At 48.5% G+C, this 26274-nt stretch overlaps 1 protein-coding gene across 1 annotated transcript in view; it reads right to left on the bottom strand.

Moving 5' to 3' along the window:
- Nucleotides 1-26274, bottom strand: part of Nt5dc3 (5'-nucleotidase domain containing 3) — a 56319-nt gene that overhangs the window by 12515 nt on the left and 17530 nt on the right. The window contains exons 2-12 of the mRNA XM_021205258.2: nucleotides 23135-23319; nucleotides 16587-16661; nucleotides 15835-15890; nucleotides 11615-11705; nucleotides 10601-10738; nucleotides 6934-6994; nucleotides 6429-6531; nucleotides 6188-6289; nucleotides 3603-3684; nucleotides 2412-2498; nucleotides 1347-1487 (exon numbers count right to left, since the gene is read on the bottom strand). Coding sequence (XP_021060917.1) covers nucleotides 1347-1487; nucleotides 2412-2498; nucleotides 3603-3684; nucleotides 6188-6289; nucleotides 6429-6531; nucleotides 6934-6994; nucleotides 10601-10738; nucleotides 11615-11705; nucleotides 15835-15890; nucleotides 16587-16661; nucleotides 23135-23319 — 1121 coding nt within the window. The remainder of the gene's footprint in view (nucleotides 1-1346; nucleotides 1488-2411; nucleotides 2499-3602; nucleotides 3685-6187; nucleotides 6290-6428; nucleotides 6532-6933; nucleotides 6995-10600; nucleotides 10739-11614; nucleotides 11706-15834; nucleotides 15891-16586; nucleotides 16662-23134; nucleotides 23320-26274) is intronic.

The following is a 26274-nucleotide window of genomic DNA, read 5'->3' on the forward strand; positions in this document are numbered from 1 at the left end:
TAAAGCTGAGCCTCTCTCCATCCCACAGCCTAAAGCTGAGCCTCTCCATCCCACAGCCTAAAGCTGAGCCTCTCTCCATCCCACAGCCTAAAGCTGAGCCTCTCTCCATCCCACAGCCTAAAGCTGAGCCTCTCTGCATCCCACAGCCTAAAGCTGAGCCTCTCTGCATCCCACAGCCTAAAGCTGAGCCTCTCTGCATCCCACAGCCTAAAGCTGAGCCTCTCTGCATCACTTTATGCTCTCAAAACCCTGCTGCCTGGTTCTCAAATGGAAAGGCTACCCCTGCACACAGGACAGCTGCCAGCACCAAAGGACGGCTGTGCACTGCACAATGGGGGCCACAGGAGGAACAGCTACCACCACCCAGCCAGCAGGTGACACAGCCACAGGCTCAGCTGCATTAGCCCAGACTTGACAGTCGATATTTTTAGAAAATCATCTCACAGCACACACAGTAAAGAAAGCAAAGCAAACCCTCTGGTCAGAAGAGCCAAGGTCTCGAGAGCCTGCCTGAACGCAGCCTGGAGGACGTGCGGGGCCCCGTGGGCTGGAATGTATACCCTGGGAGGGAGGACCTGGCCTGCCTGGCCTCTCCTCAAAGCTTGGCAGGAGAAGCTGTGGGCAGCAGGCCATGACCAGAGCTGCAGGTGTGCCAGCCAAGAGCGGCCGTCTGTACCACTCAATCTAAAGTCTTGACTTGCTCACACAGCATGGTCGGTAGCTCAGCATGAAGAGAGAATACAGGTGACTCATGACATGGGGTGGGAACAGCCCTGAACAGCTGTCACAGGTATAAGAGAGGGGCGACATCCTGGGCTAGGAAGTGAGCCTAACAAATGTTCCTGTCTTAACCGCCCCACGCTGGCTGCATGAATTATCACTGAAGTCGAGAAAACAGTGAATCACTGATCACATTGCCACTAGAGGCTGACGCAGGATCCCAGCTGGCTCTGCGACTCTTTGGTACCTAGGATAGCATTCCAAAAGATCCTTCTGGGGAAACTGAGGCCAGTGCAGGAAAGTCCTCTGGTAATCTAAAGGCAAGGGGGTGGCCAAGCATAACAGTGGGGCCCAATGAGACAATTTCCACCAACAATAGCACAAACATAGCATCCACCTTTAAGACTCTACAAAGGCTCTTGATGGCTCTCAGGAACATTTGTAAGGGTCCCATCAAGGAGAAAGGACAAAAAATAACCACAGGCAGATCTACACTCTGCTGAAAACAACTTAAACCTTACACTTCATAATTACACACAAAACACAGGACATCTTTTGATCCGCAATTATCTTCAGGCTTAAAGGGGGGAAAAATGAGAGAAAACAAAACAAGAACCATAGCCAACCTGCATCTGCTCCAGGAGCCCCGTCAAGGTCTGCAGCCAGGTCATGGTCTGGATGTACTGCTCCGTGTTCATGATCCTGAGCTCAGAACGAAGCTCCGGGATGATCGCTCCAGTGCGCCAGCCGTGCTTGAGGGTCAGATCCTGATCACAGAAACCACAGGGCGGGCGCTCCCTCAGTCCCCTCAGAACTCAACACCATGATGCCTTCCCCGACCAGGGAGGTATTTGCTCAATCACTCCTTAATTGTAATGGTTAGTCATTAACCAAGTTGAATTCAATGAATTACACTTAATTAAAACCAACCTGGCCCCGGGCTTTGACCATGTCACCCGGAGAAAGTTCCTGTTCTGGAAATAATGGCTGTGATTCACAGCTGCTTCAGAAAGGGGGAGGGATGGGGGGGGTTGGAACCACTAACCCTGGTCTGTGGGGGAAAACCAAAACAAAACATGGTGAGATCAGGGTCAGGCTCAACCCAAATGCTCTGAATGGTCCTTATTCAAGCTGAGTGAGGGGCCCCTGGAATCCTAGGTCAAGGTTTCCATGAGATGCAGACTTTTAAGGGGACCAGGAAAGGAGACCAGTGGTACAGCATCTGCCTGGCTGCACAAGGTCCTAGCCTCAACCTTAGTATAGCACATGTGTGGGGAATATCCTTTATTCAATAAATACCACAGTACTTCCCAGACCTCTGGGGCTCACCCATCAGGACCAGGCTAAGAAGCTGAGCTGGCTGGGAGCATTCAGGTACACTCTGGAAGCTTCTGACATTGATAAAAGGGAAAAAAGGGTCCCTGGCATTTAGTATATCCTAGTGCTTTCAATATTTCTATTGAAATGTTTCTGATTAAATCTTTGAGTACATTTCTAATTTCCATCATCTCAAAGAGAAAAACAAAACTATTTTTTCACAACTCTAATGTCTCCTGTTTTATAAAAGGGAGACTTTCAAAACCATGACCCACTCTGAGTTTCTAAAAAAAAAAACAAAAAACAAAAACAAAAACAAACAAACGAACAAAAAAAAAACCCAGCGCCCCCCACTGGGGAGAGAGGCTCCTCACCGCCAGATCGCTGTAGATGTGGTCACCAAAATACAGTACTTTGGATCCTCTCCATCCAGTGAGCTTCAGAAATTCATACAAATTGCCCTGGGACAGAAGGAGTGCAGATCAGTTACAGGTCGGAAACTCAGGAGCCCATCGTCTACAATACCTGCTTTACAACCTGGAAAATTTGTTTTTAATTCTTATGATTTGTTTTAAATATCAACAAATAAAGCTAAAAGCACATTCATGGAAAAATCTTTCAGACTTTTCTTTGATGCCAAATGTACTCTGAAAAAAATTCACTGTCAGGCGTGATGGTGTTTGACTTTAATCCCTGCATTCAGGAGGCAGAGTCAGGCGGATCTCTGTGAGTTCAAAGCCAGCCTGGTCTACTACGTATTCCAGACTGGCAAGGACGACATAGTGAGACTGTCTCAAAAACAACAGAAAGAACATTTCAGATTACATAAGCCCCTCTGCAATTATCTTTACACTAATTAAACATGCAGAGACCATTATTCTATACAAGTGCCTTTAATTTTATAATTACTACCATAGTTGATTCCTTCTGCCAATTCCCTGATGGTGAACATTCACAGCGTCACGTATTTTGTAAACACTCTCACAGAAAGTTCTGAGTCACATCTAAATCTTCTGACTTGTTAGAAGTAACATGTCTGAATTAAAACTAATTTTTTATGGCCTAGAGAATATACTCACTGCTAAATCCAGCAGGCCATTACAAACCCACTAAGAATGTTCAGTCAAGAAAACAGGCTGAGCCGGGCGTGGTGGCGCACGCCTTTAATCCCAGCACTCTGGAGGCAGAGGCAGGCGGATTTCTGAGTTCAAGGCCAGCCTGGTCTACAGAGTGAGTTCCAGGTCAGCCAGTGCTACACAGAGAAACCCTGTCTCGAAAAACAAAACAAACAAACAAAAACCCCACAGCTCTGGTGCCATAAAAATGATCAGCTATGGTTCGAACTCCTGACAGCCTTATTCCACGCCCAGGTATTTAAAGCTGCACATGAAATCTCTCTCATGTAGAAATACATTGGGTAAACAATAGACCAAGATTAATGCCCTCAAAGAGACATCTCTGCCAGCCAAGGGGTCCGGCTGTTCCAAGCACTTGGCCAGTCCCAGTACCCACAGCCTGGGGCCACAAAGCAAAGCAACAGGAAGAGACTGGGGAGGTGTGGGTACCTGCTTGTAGATCTGGCCTTTCTGCAGCTTGTGGATTTTATCCCAGAGTAAGACACCTTTCTCATTCACCTTTCGGAAGGGTCTAGCAACAGAAAAGGGAAATGTTACTAGAACACATGGTAACAGTGAAAGCTTTCTGCTGCACCAGATACTAAGTGGGAAGTCACTGAGGGCAAGAGGGAGCTAGCTCTTGAACTCCAAACCCCAGTACATCCCCTGGCCCAGGTCACCCCATTCCACACTACACAGCCCCACTGCATCCCCTGGTCCAGGTCACCCCATTCCACACTACACAGACCCCACTGCATCCTCTGGCCCAGGTCACCCCATTCCACACTACACAGCCTCACTGTATCCCCTGGTCCAGGTCACCCCATTCCACACTACACAGACCCCACTGCATTCTCTGGCCTAGGTCACCCCATTCCTCACTACACAGCCCCACTGCATTCTCTGGCCCGGGTCACCCCATTCCACACTACACAGCCCCACTGCATTCTCTGGCCCAGGTCACCCCATTCCACACTACACAGCCCCACTGCATTCTCTGGCCCGGGTCACCCCATTCCATACTACACAGCCCCACTGCATTCTCTGGTCCAGGTCACCCCATTCCACACTACACAGATGCCACTGCATCCCCTGGCCCAGGTCACCCCATTCCACACTATGCAGACCCCACTACAGACCCACTACACGCAAGGAAAACAAGAAAAAAGAATCCTAGGGCCAAGCAGTCTTGGCAAGCACAAGCCCTTTAGTCAGGTTTCCCAAGGACGGCAGTCCCCATCCTTCCTAATGCTGCTACTCTTTAATACAGCTCCTCACGCTGTAGTGACTCCCAACCATAAAAGCCTTTTTATTGCTACCTCATAACTGTTATTTTGTTAACTGTTATGAATCATAAATATCTGATATGTGATTCTGTGAAAGGTCACGACCGGCTGCCCTAGGACATGTGGCAGGGCAGCGAGCATCTGCTTCCCAGGGTGAAGCCTGCAGGAATACTGTTGCCTGCAGATGCTATGGGAGGAACTCTGGCATCCTGGGTCAAATGCCAGGTGGGGGCAGGAGCAGTAGCTCTGATAAGCTGGGAGGGGGGCCATCCGGTCCCTCACCCGAGAGCACAGCCAGAGGGACTCAGAGCATCTTTTTTGGGTTAATTTTTTCTCCAGTCACAGAAGTAGAAACTCACTGTAGGTATCAGAACCCACTTTCCCTTTTCTGAGGAACATGAAGATCATTTTGTGCACTTTTATTTATATCGCTCTTCCTTTGATCCTGTCAGCAACCTCTCCGGTGACATCATAGTCTGAAACACACTAGCAGGAAGACATGCTGGCTACTCTTGCTCATAGCCAAGTTCGACATCTTTAGTGGCTGTGTAACATCCCCTCACATGGATATTCTGAATAACGAGCCACCCTCAACTGTTGGCTCCAATAGACAACAGAAGGAAAGGGAATGTCTCAGCCATTATTCCAGACATCCAGAAAAAAATTTGGGGGGGGGGGAACCAGTGCTAGGCTGAGTCCCTCCCAGGAATAGCTCAGGAATGACCCCTCCACCTCCGATAAACCTTTCAGAAGAGTCTGGGTAAAGGGAGGCCCAGGCTTCATAGGAACCCAGTGAGAGCGCTAGAGGCAACATGGCCCCCGTGTAGCTTCCGACCACACTCAAGACTCAATCTCTTTCTCTAGGCTTGGGTCTTGAGCTTGCTTCTTCTTCCTTCCCAGAGTCACTGTGACTCTGAGAACACTGGAACTTAGCACCCCAATGGTGCACATGCTGCCCTAACTTCAGACACCACATTAGGATCCCTGGAACTACCCACAGAGCTAGGTCACCAGCTACAAGGGGGCTGGTCACCAACTACAGATCAGGGAAGATCTGGGAAAACCCCTCCCAGACTGGGCCATCGACAGACAGAGCAATTCCTAGAATGCTATCTATAGTAAGAATCTTCATCTGTGTGGGCCTCTAGGAGTTGGCTACCTAGTCTGTCCCTGGGGTAGAGGACACGCCAATACTCTTGCACTGGTCCTGAACTCTTCCCTTCCCTTCCCAAAGCTCCAGAGGCAGGAGGACCTTATATAAGACGCGGCTGAGACGTGTACTGGGATGCAGAGAACCTTATATAAGACACGGCTGAGACGTGCACTGGGATGCGGAGAACCTTATATAAGACGCGGCTGAGACGTGCACTGGGATGCGGAGAATTCGGGAACTTGAAATGCACCAATCAGCTGCTCCAAGAGCCGCCACCAGGCGGTCTGGCATCGGCGGTGTCCCTTACACCCCGCGAGGCACCCGGAGCCCATGCCTACTTTGCTGTGAGAACAGTTCCTTATTCTCCTTTGTAGTCTCAGTTTCTAAAGCCTGACTCAGAATCACAGCAGCCCACACTCAACTGAGAACACTGTCTGCTATGTGCCCATCCCGCTGTTCCCGAAGCGAAGTGTTATACAGGCTACACATTAGAAGCTATGTCTCTGATGCTAGTGATTCTGCGACTGGCTCTCACTATGGCGTGCTATGCCTGTGTTCACAAGTACAGTCAAGTTCCCCAGTAGACCGGCCCTCACCTCCGCTTGTCATTGAAGAAGTTGGGTTTCTCGGCCTGAACTATGACCACATCGAACAGGTCTCGCCAGTCCTTCCCCACGATGTACCGCATCCCTTTGTCTCTGGAACAAGGCAGCCAGGTGAGCTGACATCAAAGGGATGAACTGTTTTTATTTTCTTGCAAACTATTTCTTTCCAGCTGCTAAGACGAATGGCACTTGAACCACGATCCAACAGCTGGTGAGGGAAGAAAGAACTTACACAAAGCTACTTGGGCTATTGGTAATGAGGAACATCTTCTTGCCGTGGGCTGCCAGTTTAGCCAACACTGCACGAGTCTGATCAGCATAACAGATGTACTTCTCTATGGATGAGAAAGACATTCACAGACTCAGGATGGAATCAGGCATTCTGCAGGTACTTAAGAGATGGGCACTGGCGGTAAGCAGTGTCCTAGGCACAGTGGGGAAACTCTGGTCCCAAGGAAAGTTGATTCTGGGAAGTATGTGAATGGCACAGGAAACAGGGACCACCTCTCCCACACACACACCCCATTGAAGGGAAGGATCATACAGTACAACTGTCAACCCTTCTCTTAGACTTAAGATTGACAGACACCAAGTTCTAGAACAGAAAGCAGACATCTACACTGCCAGGATCAAGGGCCTTAAACAATCCTCAGGAAATGCCTGTGGTCCCTGCTCAGCCCCCTGGGTGCAATGTTTAAACGCCCACACACCAACACAGCAAATGCTGCCGTACATACCAATATCCGCTTCGATTGCTCGGTACATTATCCCTTTGATGTGGACATCCCTTATGGAGTCCTGTGAAAAGGCAGATTTGTCATCAGTGAAACGCTGAGGGAGCCAGAGTTAGTGCCCCTGGCACAGCTTCAGGGCTCACTTCCTGCCAGTCCACAGTCTACACATCCCAACACTAGCCCACTTAGCCCAGGAGGCCTCTAGGGAACGCTGGTGTTTCCACAGTGACAGAGGCTGTTGCTAATACAATTTCCAAGCACTTCCTATGAAAAGGTCACTTGTATAATTCTGAATGAGGTCTCACATGACAAAGAGCAGTTTACATGATCAACAGAGGGCAGACAGCCTGCAGGAATGGAGTCCCTGCCCTGCATCCTCATGCCCTTCCTTCCTCATCTCTGCATGCAAACAGTTCTGTAAGGTCAGGCAGAGGCAAGAGGCAAAGGCAGGGGGACAAAGTCACCTTCTCTCTCTCTCTCTATCTCTCTCTTTCTCTCTCGATGCAGCGACAGGCCAACTGGCAGAGGCAGGAAAGATGGGGAGACAGAGAGTCCATTGCAGGCACGGGGCTGTGCCAGAATAGTGTCACCAGTGGGGGATGTCTAGCAGGCCTTTTTTTCTTTAGACTCCTGGAGTGCCAGGAAACTTTTTGGTACCAGTAGCAGGGTCCTAAGTCTTGTCAGAGTGGACCACTCTGGGCTATAAACATCATCTCAATTACCTTCAGCACACACCTACTTCAGTTTTACCCAACACACAAGGCAATGAATGGTTAAACACAAGCCCTGCTGTGTGACGTTGGGCAAGGTGGTCAAGTTCTCTGTGCTCGGTGTCTTTAAACTGGGGTAATGGGGTAACGAATAGTAGCATCCATGCAAAGGCTTGAAGAGTAAACATAAAACCGTCATAATGGGGGCGGGGAATGGACTATGGAGTGTAGAAAATAAATTAATTTAAAAAAAGAAAAAAAATTAATGAAAACAAAGAATTTATGATAAAGCACTGATTTTACATCTAGTTCTTGATGGAAAAAAGACTATGTTTTGTTCTCTGTATCAATCTAATGCAAAACTCTGGAATGCATTAAATCCTTAAAGTGCTTTGTGAAAAAATTAATAAAGATTATTTGGCTGTCAAAAAAGAAAAAAACAAAAGCAAAAACAAAACACGTCAGACCAGAGTCTGGAACACCATCAACTCTACGCAAGCGCTTGCTGTCGGTGGTGGCAATCCTTAGAGGAAAAACTGAACCTGCACATAAACCGTTCTCCTCTGCTGCAAATGAGTCTTAAATATAGTGTCTGTATGTACTAAAGGAGAATTGAAAACTAAACATTTAAACTTAGCCCAATTTTTATCAAAGCAATGCTGAGAAAGTACAGGGCGCCCTCAACTCCACAACCCTGAAATCAGGACAGTAAAAATTTCCACTGCATGAGGGAGGGAACTCAAAAGATGGCTCAGTGGTTAAGAGCACTGGCTGCTCTTCCAGAGAGGCTGGGTTTAATTAACAGCCATGTGGTGGCTCACAACAGACTAAGGCACCAGGCACACACACAGTACACAGACATGCATGCAGACAACCCCCCCCCCACACACACACACAGAGCTAGGCACAGTGGTGCAAGCCTTTAATCCTAGCACTTAGGAAGTAGAAGCACCCTCTGTGAGTTCAAGGCCAGCCTGATCTACATATCAAATTCTGAGGACAGCCAGGGCCTTTGAGGGCCTGAGTCATGGCTCAGTGATTACAAGTACTGACTGTTCTCCCAGAGGTCGTGAGTTCAATTCCCAGCAACCACATGGTAGCTCACAACCATCTGTAATGGGATCTGATGCCCTACATACATAAAATATTTTAAAAAAAAGAAATATGCATCTTTAAAAATATGTAACTATTTTAATTAGTTGTCTCCAGCTGAATGAATCTCACTGGGTACATCACCCACATGCAAGGGTAGGCCCTAACATAGCAGTGACGGCCAACGCAAAATGAACTCAATGGTGGTTTTGCTGTAGACTTTTGTCTCATTGCTTTGTTTGGGCATGTTTTGTCTTAACTGGTCTTTTTGTCTGTAAATTATGATTTCTGGTCTTGTGTTCTTATGGAATTCGGTTATGTGTGTGTGTTTCCTCAATTTTTTTTTTTTTAAATTTCTGATCTTTTGTTGTTAGCCTCTAAAGAAAGGAAAAAAGAAGGAGTTGGGGGAGGGGAAGGAGGAAGAATCTGGGAGGAGTTGGGAGGAAGGGAAGTCATGATCAGAATATGTTGTTTGAAAAATATTTTCAATTAAAGGGAATTGTGGCTATGGCGGATACGGGAGTACAAGCCTACAATCCCAGCACTCAGGATACAGGCGCAGGCAGATCTCTAAGAGTTCAAGGTCTGTGAGGCCTACAGAGCAAATGCCAGGCCAGCCAGGGATACAGAGTGAGACCCTGCCTCAAAAAAACAAAATATAAAACCAAACAACAACAACACACACTGTGGCTGTAAGAACACATAATAGATAAGGGAAACAGAATTATTACTTCAAAACAGTATACCCGTGCACACACATATACCACACAAATACACACACACATATACACACATACCACACAAATACACACACACCACACACAAATACACACACACACACACACACACACACACACACAAACAGGCACACATATTTTTTTTTAAAAAAAAAAATCACATTTTCATAAAGTTAACATTGTTTGAAATATTACTAGGTGCAAGCTATTGTGCTATTTTACATATGTTATGTTATTTAGACCCCTAAAAATCATGATAGGTAGGTACTAAATGTTCATTTACTAAGAAACTGAAATACAATTTAAAAAGTAAATAAGATAAGCATTTTAAAGAAAACTAGATTATATTGTAAAAATGTAAGCACTCTATGATTATCTATCAAATAAATAACACCTGAACATATTTTTAGTATTAACAAAGTTGACACAGCTTAATACATATAATTCTATAAATGTGACTATGTACATGAACACACACACAAACTTATAAAACATGTACATATGCATCTAAGGCCATATGTCTCTGCAGTCCTCCGGGGGATTCTGTAAGCCTGGGCGAGCCACTTGGAGCCTTTGGGGATATGAGAAAAAGGTTCCCTATTAACCAATCTCTCCCCGCCCCGCCCCCCCAGCCTCATCCCTGGGCATCTTGATGGGGTACAGTGAACACCAAAGCACACTGTATCCCATAAAGTGTGGGACCATGTTCTGCAGTTTAAAAGTAAGTATTAAAAAGGGCTCTCTCTGGGTGGCTTCTGCCTCACAGGAAATGGGGCAGGGACAGTGGCCTCTCCTGTGTGATAAAGCTCCTCACGGCAGGCTCAGGTACTGCCAGAAGATTAGAGAAGTCCAGGTCACAGCGTGTACATCTGTGATAAGAGCATGCTGCCCCTATAATCCCGATGATTCTGAAACAGCTGTGTCCCTCTATGACCTCCACTGTCAATCACAGAGACAAGTGAGCCCAGAGCAGGACTATCTGAACCCCCGCTACCATACCACACCACACACACACACACACACACACACACACACACACACACACACACCCCTAGATAGCAGCTGGCCTTCTCTGGGAAGCCACAGGGCCATAGTCCTAAACTCCCTCTGCCCTCTGCCCTCTGCCCTCACCTTGACATCTTTGTACAAGTGCACAGGCTCATAGTCGATGTTGTTCTTCAGGAAGTGCTCATTCACACAGGACAGTAGGGTCATCTCGGGCAGCGAGAAGATATCCATGAACTGCTTCATGGTGTTCCCGTGAGAACTCTGCAGAGGGGAGGCAGGCTTAGCAACGTAGACCCATAAATGGAGGGAGGCTGCCAGGAAGTCAGGGGTCTCCAGGAACCCACACTTGGCTTCCTCTGCACAGAGGGACCTTCTACCAGTGAGATGGTAATATGCTCCCTTGTTCCTGAGCCTCAGTGGAAGCGACTTTCTAGGTACACTTGAATACTCCCTCCCAGGCCAGGCAAAGGTCTCAGAATGCTTCAGCCCACCTCAGGAAATACAGCTCCTCTGACAGCCCCTAGTGACTCAGACCAAAAGGTAGGACCGCACCTGCTCAGGGATGGTAACAAATGGGGTAGATAAGAGAAGATGGAAAGACAGTCCACCAGAGAGGGAGAAATCATGGACGACAGGGAGTCAGGAAGCAAGAGTCCACAGTGGCTCTTCAGCACTGTGATCTCTCACATCTACAATCCCTCCAGACCCAATCTCCGGATTCCACCAATCACACACAGCAGGCGAGCCCAACAGCTACAAGGGCCCCTTCCCCAAAATGTCCTGAGCTCAAGGCTTGGCTCTTACCAGCTGGTGCTACTGCAAAGTCACGGGATCATAAGGCTGCTAACTGCATCAGAAGAGTAACATCCTGACTAACTCACAGCTGACTACCAGGAAGCAGATGTGTCTCTGCCCCCAAGCCCTTCTCTTTCTCCCTCCCTCTGCTCCCTGTTTTCCCCCCACCACACCCTTCTTATGGATGTTCTGCCTCACTATAGACCTGGATGACCCAGAACCAAGACCTCTAAAACCAGAAGCCAAAGTAAGTCCTTCCTCCCTAAGATGTTTTCCCAGCCACAAAACTGCCAAACAGAGGAGAAAGACAGCTGTTTCAGGTGAACCAGTGGCTTTCCTTACCTTTCCATAAAAGTCACTCATCTGCTCCAAGGGCACGTGGGACCCCTCATACATGTCTATGACTTCTTCATCAGGGACAACACTGAGGCCTCTGCAAAAAATACAGATGCTCAACAGAGAGAGAGAGACTGGGCTTCCATCTACTGATGGGGTTTTCCATTATGGCAGGATGTTACTGTTTGGCCTCTGGTGCTAACAGGCTCCAGATTTACGCCAAGCAGTGGTGGCAGGTGCCTTTAGTCCCAGCACTCAGGAGGCAGAGGCAGGCAGACCTCTGGGTTCCAGGACAGACTGGTCTACAGAGTTGCGGGGCAGCCGGGACTACATAGAGACGCACTGTCTCAGAAAACAACAACAAGCAAAACAGATTTACAGCAGTAACTCGTCCTACATCACACCTCTGACGTGCCAAGGAGGGCTACATCTGGACGCTCAATTGCTTGTCACCCATCCTAGGGGTCAGTGTTCTTCCTACAGAAGAACACAGAAGGGTCATGGATCTTCCTCAAAGTTAGCAAGGTAGAAAAGTGTCAGGACTGAAATGCGGGGTCTCTTCAGCCCTCAGCCCACTGTGATGGAAGGCTTCCCAAGGACTTGCTCTGGGTCGGAGTGTTCCACACGTGTGAGCAGAAAAGGGCTGCTCCTGTCCTAACTCATTCTTCCTTCATTACTGTCCCCTATGTTGAGTGCCAAGGCGGAAAAGTCACACAGGAGTCACTCAACATAGGGGACAAAGTGGATTATACCCGCCACCCAAGGCAGGCAGGCAGGCAGGCAGGGAGAGGATTGTTATGTGACACCGAGAGCTGGCCTCCCTCTCTCTATACACCCACCGTCTGCCGGGCCCCTGAAACTTGCAAACGAGTCCAGTTCTGCATAGCCAGTGAAGCTGAGAGTCATTGGGCCTCTGTCACCAGCAGGCTGAGCGGTGCCATATGCTCACCTGGAGTTGCCCATCCCAGAGGGCGGCTCTTCCACCCTTCTCCAGTGGTGAGCACTTGAGAAACAGAACCAGTAACCACGAAACCACCAAGGGCCTGGCTGCCTTCCACAGGGGCAAGTCAAACAGCAGCAGTCCTAACAGGCTGATCAGATGCAAAGCCTTCTGATACTGAGGTGCACACACCATGTAAACCCGATACTGAGGTGCGCACACCATGTAAACCCGATACTGAGGTGCACACACCATGTAAACCCGATACTGAGGTGCACACACCATGTAGTTTCTGCTTTGATATGTGATATCCTCCTATCTCCACTCCCCACATTAGGTTTTAAAGCACCCCATTGCGTTCACTGACATTTTGCCTGCCTGGCTTGCCTTCTGAGAACAAAACACGCTGTGCTCCAGCAATCAGATAAGACACTGCTAGCAAAGCAGGCCATTCTAGACTGACCTTGGAGAACAGCTCTTGCCATCTACAGAGCCATACAAGGAAAGAAAGCAAGCAAAAGCATGAGGGGAACCATGAGCGGAGGGCTAAGGCCTCCCTCCCTCCCTTGCCCCTCCCTCCGCCAACCCCCTACAGGCCCGACCTTGCCCTTGGAAGCCAGTGCTTCGGCTGAATGAAACCCAAGTCCAAGGGCATAACCTACAGCACAGCAGATCTCAAACGGGAGCACAAGTGAACCTTGAGGTTTCTTCCCACTATTTATTCTCGACTAGTTCCGAGGGGAAGGAGAAATGCACTTTTGCCTGCCCACCCCGCACACCTCCACTCTGCTACTAGCTGCACAGGGCAGGCTCCGGAGCCGCCCATTTGTCAGAGACAGTGAGGCTTCCAGAGCATCAGGAGCCTGCTGAGACCAGTGATGGATGTGCAGGCAGCAAAGAGGAAGTGGGGACCGCCCCTGAGAAAGGCACACCACTGCACCCTGGATAGTCACTCTGCCAACTCAAGGGACTCACACACATAAACAAAGGGGACAACAGGAATAGGGGCGGGGTGAGGAGGGCCTGACATGGCATGGACCGAGGGAGGAGCAGGGCCACTTCAGGCCAGGAGGATGAAGCAGGACAGACACAGTGGGCTATAGATGGGTATAGGATTTCCAGAAGGCAAGGAGACGGGAGAGGTGCATGAGACAGGCAGGCAGTCTGGGGAATGGGGAGCTCCCCCACTCGCTATGCTAATGGAATGAAGTGTCTCTTCTCTCTGGAGCTGAGGCTGGGGGATGCAAGCTAGTGAACCTTAAGAACACAAAGTCAGAGAGGAGCACCAAGACAGAAGGTCAGGGAAGTCCTTACCACACAAGTGTGAGGAGCTGAAGTCGATCCCCCCTGGAACCCACATTTAATAATAATGATAGTAATAACAACAACAACAACAACAACAACAACAACAGACAATAGTATAAGCTGGACACAGCGGCCCCATGCCTATAATCATGCTAGTGCTATGGAAGCAGAGACAGACGGACCCCTGAGGCTTGCTGCCCAGTCAGTCTAGTCAAAGTGGTGAGCCTCAAGTTTAGGGGGAGACCCTGTCTCAAAAATAAAGAGAGACTCAGAAAGATACCTGATACTGACCTCTACACACACGCACATACACACACACACACACACACACACGCACGCACACACACACACACACACACACACACACACACACACACGTCAACACAAATGAAAACACCAGACACACATACGAGAAAGAGAGGTGAGCTTTGATGATATCAATTTCAAGCTCAGAGTCAGCCATGCCTATCCCCAGATCTGTCCCTAGACTGCAGTCAGCCACGCAACGTGGTTTCTTATTATTAAGCCAGTTTGTGTTCGTTTTCAGTTACTCAACTAATTGTCTTAACAAACCCAGTAACTTCAAAACTCGTGTAGGAGCAAGCAAGAGTTGAAAGTGGGTAGAATTAAAGCCTAAAACCTAGCCATGTGCCGAAGACTTCAAGTGCACTGGGACACCTCTAAAAGAGGAGGGGCGCAGGCCCCTTAGGTCAGGGGAAGAAACAGAGACGGTGGTTTGAAGAGAAATGGCCCCCAGAGACTCCCGGGTTTGAATGCTTGGCCATAGGGACTGGCACTATTAAGAGATGTGGCCTTATTGGTGGAGATGTTTCACTGTGGGGGTGGGCTCTGAGGTCTCATTCAATCCAGGTCTGCCTAGTGTGGCACACAGGCTCTTTCTGCTGCTCCTTCTCCAGCGCCATGTCTGCCTGCATGTTGCCATTCTCCCTGTTATGATAATAATGGAGTAAACCTCCGAGACATAAGCCAGCCCCAATGTAATGTTTTCCTCATAAGAGTTGCCTTGGTCATAATGTCTCTTCACAGCAATGAAACCCTAACAAAGACAGAGATATAGAGACAAAAGGAAAGATTGGGGGAGGCCTTTCCTAACACTGGCAACCCTCGCTTCTGTGACAGTTAATATGGGTCTGATCCCTGGAACCAATTCCACAACGTTGTTCTCTAACAAAGCCTGCCCCAAGACAAGCAGCCAGGCTAGACTGTAACAGGAGGGCAGCATCTGTTTTTTGGTTTGTTTTTTTTAAAAAAAGAAAAACATTTAAGTTATTGGGAAATAACCATCTTTGACCCATGTGACATTTTGAAAAAGCAGAGACACCTGGACAGGAAAAGAAACAAATGAAAAAGAAGTTATTAAGTTTAAGGAAAACACAAACAGCGTACAAGGAAGAAGATCGGGGTACACATCTCCGTTTGTGAGTCCATGGGAGAGACCTAAGGAGTCAGCACTAAGAATGACAACTGTAACAACTGAAGTCTAAGGACAGGGGCAGAGTAACAGAAAGTACCAGAAGCAAAAACTGTGGCCACACTATCTAGAAACTATATGTGTGCATGCCTGCCTGCGCGGAGAGGACACCTTAACCATCGTGGTGAGAATGAGATGGTCCCCGCCCCTCTAGGCCTCCTCCCAGGACCTCCCCCACCCGCAAGCATCCCAGCCAGTCTCCCCCTGATGGCTCCCCATGACCTGAGGGCATGCATGCCCACCATCACCAGCTGCTCTGGGCTGTGCTGCTCACCGGTGTGGCTTCTCACCCAAACTCAAGCCCCTGAAGCACCCCCATAGCCAAACCCTCAGCACTAGCGTGTACCAGGCCTCGTCACAGCTTCCTGAACAAGTCAGGAAGTGACAGAAGTGTGATCTACACATGGCCACTTCCCTCAACCCCTGTCAGTTGGCGGGACCTGAGATCCAATGCCCCCGGGTTATGCCTGTGAATGAACTGTCACTTACCTGTATACTGTTCCCATCTGGATGTAATGAAAAGCATCAATCTTCATCAACACTGCCTTTAAGAACATAAGCACGTGCACACATGTGAATAACAATTTGCATACAAACTGAGCAACCCAAGGGTTAGTGTAAATCCTGCCACGATTACGTTTCCCTAACACAGTGGTTCTCAACCTTCCTAATGCTGCGACCCTTAAATACAGTTGTTGTGAACCTAGCTTTAATGCTGACCCATCTCTCCAGCCCCAGTTCCTCAGGGTGATCCCCAACCATAAAATTATTTTCCTTGCCACTTCATAACTGTTACTGTTATGAATCATAATATAAATACCTGTGTTTTCCAATGGTCTTAGATACTGCTAACCCTGTGAAAGGGTTATTCAACCCCCAAGGGGGTCACAACTCACAGGCTGAGAACCACTGCATGCAGTTTCCAGAAGCCTTGCTTGTTAACTGAGGTGCTTTCTAAGGAAATGGCATATGAGCAAATGAAAAAGGAAAAACATATGACAGCTGGCTCCCCCTCCCACATTACCAGCATTAGCTGGCACTCCCAAACAGCACCCCGACTGCAAGCCTTCCTAATGCCTCTTCCAATTGGCTCTACCAAATATATTTGGATAATCTGGTTCTGCAACCCCAATGAACTTCATTCCAAACCATTCCCCCAAGGAAAGCACCAGTGGTTTTATTGAATAACACTTGATTTCCAAACACCAAGAGACTACAGAAACACAGGAGATCAAACTCACCCGCTGGACGTCGTAATGGAGTCCCCGGATGGCAAAGTTTGGGTCATACTCATACTTCCTGATCTCCGCAGGATACTGAGTGAGAAGAGAGGACACATGGCTTAGCTAGGGATGAAAGAAGAGGACAGACATGGGGGTGCACACCTGGGACCCCAGCACTTACAAAGTGTGGCAGAAGGATCAGGAGCTCAAGGTTATTCTCAGCTACACACTGAGTTCAAGGGTAGCTTGGGCTACCTGAGTCCCTGTCTTTAAACAAAGAAACAGGAAAGAAAAGGAGGGCACTGAACTCAGGATGGGCCCGGATCTGTCCTGTACGGAGGCCAGAAGTCGTTATATTCTGGTGGGAAAGCGATGCCAGCAGGGACAGACCACGGCTTGGTCCTCTATGTTTCCATCCTGCCCTGAGCCCTGTTTGCTTGTCCAGGCTAAGATTAGACCTCATCCCCTTGAGCCAACCCGTCTGCATACTGAACACCATCATGTAGAGCCGTGCAATGGCCACTCTTAACTGTCAGCCTGATGATCCAATACCACCATGGAATCAAACCTCTGGGCATGTCTGAGTAGTTTCTACACGGGGCAAATGGAGGAGCAAAGACCAGCCTAGATATGGGCGGCACCGTGCCATAGGACTGAATAAAAAAGACTATGCTGGCCACCAGTGTTTCTTGCTGCTCCCTGACTACAGACACAATGTGACCAGCCTCCACTAGCCTGGAGGTGGGTCCTGCTCCAGGTCCTCCGCTATGATGGCCTGTACCCTCAAGCTGTAAGCCCAAACCTCTCCTTCTTTATCCTTGCCAAGTATTTTGTCACAGCATGGGAATCTTAACCAATAGAAGTTGCCCATTTCCATGACATTCAAATGAGGTAACTTCAGGAGGAGCGTCCCTAAGGATCGTCCATACAGCTCCCACTATGCTCGCTGCTCTCGCCCAGCTGTGTCAGCTGGGGAACCCCACAGCCACTGTGATGTCCCAAGGAACCATCTCCCTGTGGCTCCCACCCACTTCCACTGCTCTGAGAACACACGGAGCTTTTGGAGACAGCCTGGTGTCTGCCACTTCCTAATTACATATCCTCAATCAAGTTATACAAAAACGTAAGTCTCCCCTCTGTACTGTATGAGAATCCAGGACCTTCCTTTCCCCTAGACCCAGAGCTGAGAGCACCCACTCGTCAGTTTCTGCTGCCTGCCTGTTGGTGCTGCTGTGCCCATTTTACAGGAAGAAAAGCTGGGCAATCATCAAGACCTGCAGTGAGCCTGCCAAGCCACACTGCTGTTGGCTCCCTGGACCACCCAGCACCACTTGCCTGAAGGTACATGAGTCAGGCTGCATAAAGCACTGACTTAAATGTCACATTTGGGCTCATTTATCTTACACCTGTGAGTGGGCCAAGAAATCCCCAACCTGATATTTCTCCCTGTGGGTGTTCTAAAGACTTCTGAACACCATGTACGGTTCTGCATATTTACTGAGATACGTGCCAAAGCCCACACTAAACCAGCCGTGCTGATGTGGTTCTGCTCACTGAAAGGAGGTCAGAACTGCAGTCTGAAGCCTCCGTTAGCCTGGGGTGGGGTCGGGAAGACAATGTCTCCTGCTTGCTTGTGGCTCAGAGTTCAGGGGATTAGAGTGAGGAACTTGCCCAAGCTTGTCACCAAGCTGCACAGTGATTGAGCTTTGGATCTGTGTCACATCAGTCCACCCCTAACCTACCTACTCGAGCCTCAACCAGCCCAGAACCCGTCCTAGGGTTTCTATTGCTCCATAAAACACCATGGCCAAGGGCTAGAGAGATGGCTCAGTGGTTAAAAGCATTGGCTGCTCTCCCAGAGGTCCTGAGTTCAATTCCCAGCACACACATGGCAGAGCACAGTTATCTGTAACTCCAGTTCTAGGGGATTCGACATCTTTGTACAGACATGCATGCAGATAAAACATCAATGCATACAAAATTTAAAAACAAAACAAAAATCAAAACCCACCATGATGACTGTCTTAGTCAGGGTTTCTATTCCTGCACAAACACCATGACCAAGAAGCAAGTTAGGGAGGAAAGGGTTATTCAGCTTACACTTCCACACTGCTGTTTATCACCAAGGGAAGTCAGGACAGGAGACAGGGCAGGTATCTGGAGGCAGGAGTGGATGTAGAATCCATGGAGGGGTGCTGCTTACTGGCTTGCTTCCCCTGCCTTGCTCAGCTTGCTTTCATATAGAACCCAGGACCACCAGCCAGGGACGGCACCACCCACAATGGGCCCTTCCATCTTGATCATAAGTTGAGAAAATGCCTTACAGCTGGATCTCATGGGGGCATTTCCTCAAGGGAGGCTCCTTTCTCTGTGATAACTCCAGTTTGTGTCAAGTTGACACACAAAAACAAAAACCAGTACAATGACCAAAAGCAAATGGGGGGGGGGCGTGTTATTTCACTTGTAACTCTCAGGTCATCCACTGCCAAGGGAAGTGAGGGCAGGAACTCAAGCAGAGGCCACGAGGAACCTGTTCTGCCTGCTTTCTTCTAGCACCCAGGAACACATGGAATGCTAGAAGCTGGACCCTCCAGCATCGATCAATACTCAGTAAGTGCCCCTATAGACTTGCCTGCAGGCAATGTGATAGAGGCATTTTCTCAAGTGAGTTTCCTATTCCCAAATAACTCTAGCTTGTGTTGTCAAGTTGACAAAAACAAACAAACAAACAAAAAACCTAACCAGTGTAGCCCCTCTCCTTCGAGGCAGCGGCTACCATGTCAGAAGCTCAACAAGTTGGCCTGAAGTATTTCCACGCAGTCAAAAACCAATAGGCTATGGCTTTGAGGACAGACAGAAACAGCTGAGCCTCAACAGAACAACAGTTTCAGGAAAAATATTTCTATCAGCAGGCTAATAAAGCCCAAAAGTTTGCCCTGTTCAGAAAAGCCCTAGTAACATTAATCCCTGACTGTGACAGAAGACTCAGGCGTCGCCCCCATGCGTGGGTGACTCCTACAGTGCTGGAGCCTGGCTGTGTTCCACCTTTGTGGCTAACTGCAACCATCTGAATGGCTAACAGTTTCCACAGTGCAGCTGGGAATTTCAGAAGTACAGATGCCCATAAACGTACTGGTCAGTCAAAGCTTTCACTCTGGTATTTCACGGAGCCTGGATCATGAGTCTAGCTGAAAATTAAGCTCTTTCAAACCTCACAAAAGAGGACGCAAAGAGAGCACAACCTCCACGGAGTGCTGGCTCCCATCCACCGGCAGTGTGCACGCGCCTGGACCTCAAGCATTTGTTGATTGTACTTTGGGTCAAGCACTGTGCCAGGGACAGAGAATACAAGTGACAGCGTTGGTGTCGGTTCCAAGGAAGTTCCACTCTACCCTGGGAGCCATGTTATGGGCCAGCGAACACTCCCAGAGCAAGTGCCTCACCGAGATCCATGCTAGAGAGAGGCCAGTGTGCGGGCCAAACAGCTGAGGGGAAGTGCAGCCAGCCCTGTGCTGTCTGGGCCAAGCGAGAAGACCACAGAAGACAGCACTGACAGGCCTATTAAAAATTCATTTTCCAGGTGGCACATGCCTTTAATCCCAGCACTCGGGAGGCAGAGGCAGGCGAATTTCTGAGTCCAAGGCCAGCCTGGTCTACAGAGTGAGTTCCAGGACAGCCAGGGCTACACAGAGAAACCCTGTCTCGAAAAAACTAAAATTAAATAAATAAATAAATTTCATTTTCCAGGATGGAGAGACAGCTCAGGGAGTGTTTGCTTCTCTTACGTTTACTTTCTTTGTTTATTTGTTTGTTTGGTTTGGGTTTTGGTTTTAGAGACAGGGTTTCTCTGTGTAGCCCTGGCTGTCCTGGAACTGACTATGTAGACCAGGCTGGCCTTGAACTCAGAGAGAGATCTGCCTGCCTCTGCCTCCAGAGTGCTGGGATTGAAGGTGTGCGCAACCACCATCTGACTACATTTGCTTACTTTAAAATAAAGAGGGAGAATGGGGAGATGGCTCTGGCCCGGGGCAGTTCCCAGCACCCACATCCAGTGGTTCCAACCACCTATAGCTCCAGCTCAGAGGGATCCAATGCCTCTTCTGGTCTCCATGGACACACACTCATGGGTACAGAGACACACAGATACACATAATTCATTAAAAAAAAAAAAACTCACTTGCTAGCAGGTGGAGAACAGACTATAGGACATAAACAGAAGTGCGGGTGCCAAGAGGAAGGCCCCCTGATGTACTCAGACGTGACAACTGCTCAGTCCAGGGCAGTGACATCAGGAGAGATAAGAGGCATGTGGGTTCAAGATCATATTTTAAGTGAGTTCTCACATATCAGAAGAGTGCTCACGGCCACAGAATGACTTCCCTGGAGGGCAGCACAGACAGGCTAAGGAGAGTTTCTGTGCAGTGGAGAAGCCTAAACATCCATCCCTCAGAAGATCAAAGGTAACACCCAGCGACATGTCCACTGTGCTGTAATGACAACCGCACTTGGCCTCTGACCCCTCAAAACCCAGACTCCATTCCACCATGAGGAAAAACAACAAGCCACCCTACGAGAGACATCCTATGATGCTACACAACCCCAAAGGAGGACAGCGGAAAGCACTGGAGTCAGCTAACTGAGGGGTCTTTCCCAGTGCTGTGCCAACAGGAAGAAACACCAGAGAGTATATCCATGCCAGCATCAAATCTTCCACGTGACAAGGTCCAACAGGAACAGAATGTCAGCATTAAGGGAAGTGGACAGGGGGAAAGTCGGTCTTACTGCAGCAGCTTTTCTATATGCTAAGTCATAAAAAAAAAAATCTTTAAATGGGGGCTGGGGGTGGGGTCAGAGGTTGTCGGAATTTGGATCTGAGCAGAAAGGTGGTCACCAGTCACTTAACAGGGAGAGAAGGGGATCCACGGGTAAAGTCACCTGCTGCACTTAGGTCTCAAACTCACAGCAAATGGCTAGCTGAGGTGTCTATGTAACATATCAAAGTGGACGCTGGCTGCCAGGGTCTCTAGCATCCGTCAGTCTACCTGCCACAGGGCCCTGGCTGGCATACCCTGCCCCCACCCTGAACTCTCCAGCCCAGATACTGAACAGGGCTTCCCCCACAACCCCAGCTCCTCTGGCCACCACCATATTGGCTATGCCAGTCTCTCGGCCCAGGCCGCCCCTCTTGGTTGATGGCTCCTTTCCTCTCCCTCCTCTCCCCACATGGCCCAGCTCAGTCAGGCCATGTTCACTCTGGATTGTCCCAGATGTCCCTGCCTCTGCCTATGTGCTCCCTTTTCTCTACAATAAACCTTCTCCTCCTCATACCTAAAAGCAATCTTGTCCTTCCTTTTTTATTTCTTTTTTTTTTTTTTTCATTCAGCTGTCAAGCTTGATGATATGAGTTCAATCTCCAAGACCACACGGTGAAAAGAGAACACTGACTCCCGAAAGTTGTCCTCACCTCCGTGCATGTGAATGCACGTGTACACACACACATACACACACCCAGAGGACGCTGACAAAGATGTGAAATCAGGAGACGACATCAGGAGCCCTTCTAACATTGCCATGCTTATTAGAAAACATGAAATAAAAGTACATATAGTCATCACTCAATTCTTGTATTTCTGTCTTCATGAAAAATTATTCCTTTTTTTAAAGATTTACTTATTTATTTATTATATGTAAATACACTGCAGCTGTCTGTCTTCAGACATCCCAGAAGAGGGCATCAGATCTCATTACAGATGGTTGTGAACCACCATGTGGTTGCTGAGATTTGAACTCAGGACCTTCGGAAGAGCAGTCAGTGCTCCTAACTGCTGAGACATCACTCCAGTCCCCCAAAATTATTCTTGTTTTTAAAATTTTTAAAAGGTTCTTTTTTTTTTTTAAAAGGAGTTGAGCTTTTTATACTGTCTTGCTGGAAAGAGGTCAAAGAGGTCACATTGCAAACCAACCGTCCTCTCACTAGGCATCCCAAACACAGATGCCTTCCCGGCCCTGTGTGCAGGAAGAACGGCACAGAACTCAACACTCCTCGGAAGAGGTGTTTGATCAGAGAAGAGAAAACTCTGCAGCTGTACGACTGGCTCTATCAAGATGTCTGATGTTATTAGTATTATCATGATTCCTTAATCAAAGTGACTAATAGATTGAAGGAGATTTCAATAGTCTCCAATCTAGAGGCTTCTCAATGACTCTGCCTTCTACTGACAATAGCTCCAGACCAATCAGGGACCCTGTCTCAGGGGAAGTAGACAGCATTCCTAAGGATGACACCCAAGGTGGCTTTCTGACTCCTACCTGTACACACACTTGTACACAACCCATGCACTTGCACACACACATGATCACTCATGCACACACATTCACACAACTAGGTTCTAGGTAAGAGTCGGTTGGAAAGTTGGAATGGACGAAAAACTGTGTCTTTACCCTGCAGCCACTCACTGCAGGGCTTCTGTTCAAGGGCACGGTCTGGGCGTAAATGTGCAGGGCTGTCTACTCTTCAGACACCAAAGGGGTCAAAGGAAAGAGGAGGAAGGCCGCTGCGGCCTTACCCTGTGTTCATTGATGAGAAGGTCCCGGGCAGCGTTGAAGATGAGTGTGTGGAGGTGCTTGGAATAGAACACCAGGGTGTAATCGTAATCGAAGCCGTATATCTCGATGTCTGACAGGCTCATCTCATTGTTCGAGAAAATGGCGTCTGGATTCAGCAAGTTGTTCATGATGGATGGAACCAATTCTAGGAGCAAAGAAAAAAATCTGTCATCTCCTGGGATAGATAGGGGTTGGATGGCTTCTAAACAAAGGAAGCAGTTTACACATCCATATAATGTCCAGAACAGGCAGATCCAAGTCTGGGGATGCAGCTCAGTGGCACAGCACTTCAGAGGAGGGGAGGAGGAGAGAGAAGGAGGAGAGGAGGAGGACGGGAGGAGGAGGGGACAGGAGGAGAGAAGGAGGGGACAGGAGGAGAGGAGAGGGGACAGGAGGAGAGGAGGAGGGGACAGGAGGAGAGGAGAGGGAACAGGAGGAGAGGAGAGGGAACAGGAGGAGAGGAGGAGGGGACAGGAGGAAAGGAGAGGGGACAGGAGGAGAGGAGGAGGGGACAGGAGGAGAGGAGGAGGGGACAGGAGGAGAGGAGGAGGGGACAGGAGGAGAGGAGGAGGGGACAGGNAGAGGAGGAGGGGACAGGAGGAGAGGAGGAGGGGACAGGAGGAGAGGAGGAGGGGACAGGAGGAGAGGAGGAGGGGACAGGAGGAGAGGAGGAGGAGGAGGGAAGAGGAGGGAAGAGTAGAGGAAGAGGAGGAGAAGGAGAAACATAGGTTCATGGGGTCAGAAAGGATGAGGAGGTGACTGTAACTGGGTCTAAAATTTATTTCCAGGTGGTAGAAAAATTCTCAATTTGATTGTAGTGACAGGCACAGATGAACGCATTTCATGAATACACTAAGTCCATGGGTGGGGCTCCTGGAGTCCTCATAGGAGTTCAGAGGAATCTCCATCACATTGATGAGACTGCCACTAAGAAAGAACATGTACTGCGGTATCTCAAGAGATCAACATTTGTAAATATATGTTGATTACAGGTTTCATAAGTATACATCATGAAATTTAAATATACCTCACTAATCAGAAAAAGACGGGAAGAGAAAAAAACATTCTAACATTCAGTGTACTGGCTACCCATGTTCTCCATCTATATCCTGTAAGGCTGTCCTTACTGTACATACAGGAGTGTGTGGCAGTCTCCATAGTTCATATTCAACCACAAGCTCACAGCACCGTAGTGGCTGAGAATATGACCTCAGGCTACTATATAAAACTTCAATATATGTATTACATAAGTATACCATAACCAACCTGACATTTGATTCATTTCTTCCTACTTAATAATACCACTTCCTCCGGCTGCCTTCTTAGGTGTGGGATCACCCCACCCACACCAGAGTCCACCAGACAGGCAGTACTGCGACAGGCCTCTCCGTGTGAGGGATGGCTATCACATCATTTCTGCTCTTTCTGAAAGGGATTCCAAACATTCCTTCTACCTTACAATTTCCCTGAGTTCAAATGGACCCTTACAGCACTCGGAGCTGCAAGGCGAGGGAGGACTGAGGCTCAGAGGCAGAGTGTGCGCTCAGCAGCCCCAGCACTGAAAGCATACCCTTAAGATGAAAGAGGATGTCAGTGCTTTAGCTCTGCGCTGTTGGGATATTTTCCTATATTTATCCCCCCCCCCCCCAAATAATTCATCTTTAGCCGTGGACTTTTAACAGCCTATGATTCTTAACAAGATTAAAGCCATGTCCACACCTGCTTCGGCTCTCACCACATCCAGACACCATAAAGATTGTCTGAACACCAGACTCTGAAGACAGCGTCCCCATAGCCATGTTGGTAGCTTCCACAGAAAGAGAGAGAGAGAGAGAGAGAGAGAGAGAGAGAGAGAGAGAGAGAATAGACATGTGTGACTGCATGCAGGTGTGCTGTGGGTGTGTGTATGTGTGTGTATGTACACTGTGGGGGGTGGTGTTAGCTATGGTGTGTGTGTGCTGCGGTGTGCATGTGTGGTGTGTATGTGTGCTATGGTGTGTGGTGTGTGTGTGTGCTGTGGCGCGCGTGTGTGGTGTGTACTGTGGTGAGTGTGTGTGGTGTGTGTGTGCTGTGCTATGCTATGGTATGTGCATGTGTGTGTGTGCTGTGCTGTGGTATGTGCATGTGTGTGTGTGTATGTACTGTGGGGTGTGTGTGTATGAGTGCTATGCTGTGGTATGTGTGTGTGTGCTGTGCTATATGTGTGTGTTTGCTGTGCTGTGGTATGTGTGTGTGTGCTGTGCTATAAGTGTGTGTTTGCTGTGCTGTGATATGTGTGTGTATACGTGTGCTGTGCTATGGTATGTGTGTGTGTGCGAGCACTGTGGTGCATATGTGTATGTGTATGTACTGTGTGGTGTATGTGTGTATGTGTGCTGTGCTGTGGTATGTGTGTGTGTGTGCGTACTGTGGTGTATGTGTGTGTGTGTATGTACTATGTGGTGTATGTGTGTATGTGTGCTGTGCTGTGTGGTATGTGTGTGTGTGCTGTGCTGTATGTGTGTGTGTGTGTGTGTGTGTGCTGTGTTGTGCTGTGGTATGTGTGTGTGTGTGTGCTGTGCTATATGTGTGTGTGTGCTGTGCTGTGGTATGTGTGTGTGTGTGTGTGTGTGTGTAGTGCTGTGGTATGTGTGTGTGTGTTGTGCTGTGTGTGTGTGCTGTGCTATACTGTGGTATGTGTGTGTGTGTCTGTGTGTGTTGTGATGTGTGGTGTGTGTGGTGTGTGTGCGTGTGTGTGTGTGTGTGTGTACTGTGGTGTATGTGTACCCCTGCACCACCCCAATCAATCAATCAAATGTAAAACTGTAAGTATTTTTAAAAACAAAAACATAACTAAATAGAGCCAAGTCTGCTCATTATTTTTACTTCTTTTGACTATGACCGAAGTAGTCACCAAGGAGCTATCTGAGTAATGGAGACATGCCAACCTCTACCAGGGCAGAGTCTCAGCCATAGCCCTGAAAGTTAGAGCCCTTGGAAAACCCATCAAAAGCTAGAAAAACCTCACAGACCTCCAGTCAGTGCCAGATGGTTACCCCTGAGGTGTCTTCCCAAATATATCAAATTAAAATCCCACTTATACCCCACTTGGTTCCAAGCC

Source organism: Mus pahari, chromosome 9 (genome assembly GCF_900095145.1).
Source record: "Mus pahari chromosome 9, PAHARI_EIJ_v1.1, whole genome shotgun sequence".
Classification (NCBI taxonomy): domain Eukaryota; kingdom Metazoa; phylum Chordata; class Mammalia; order Rodentia; family Muridae; genus Mus; species Mus pahari.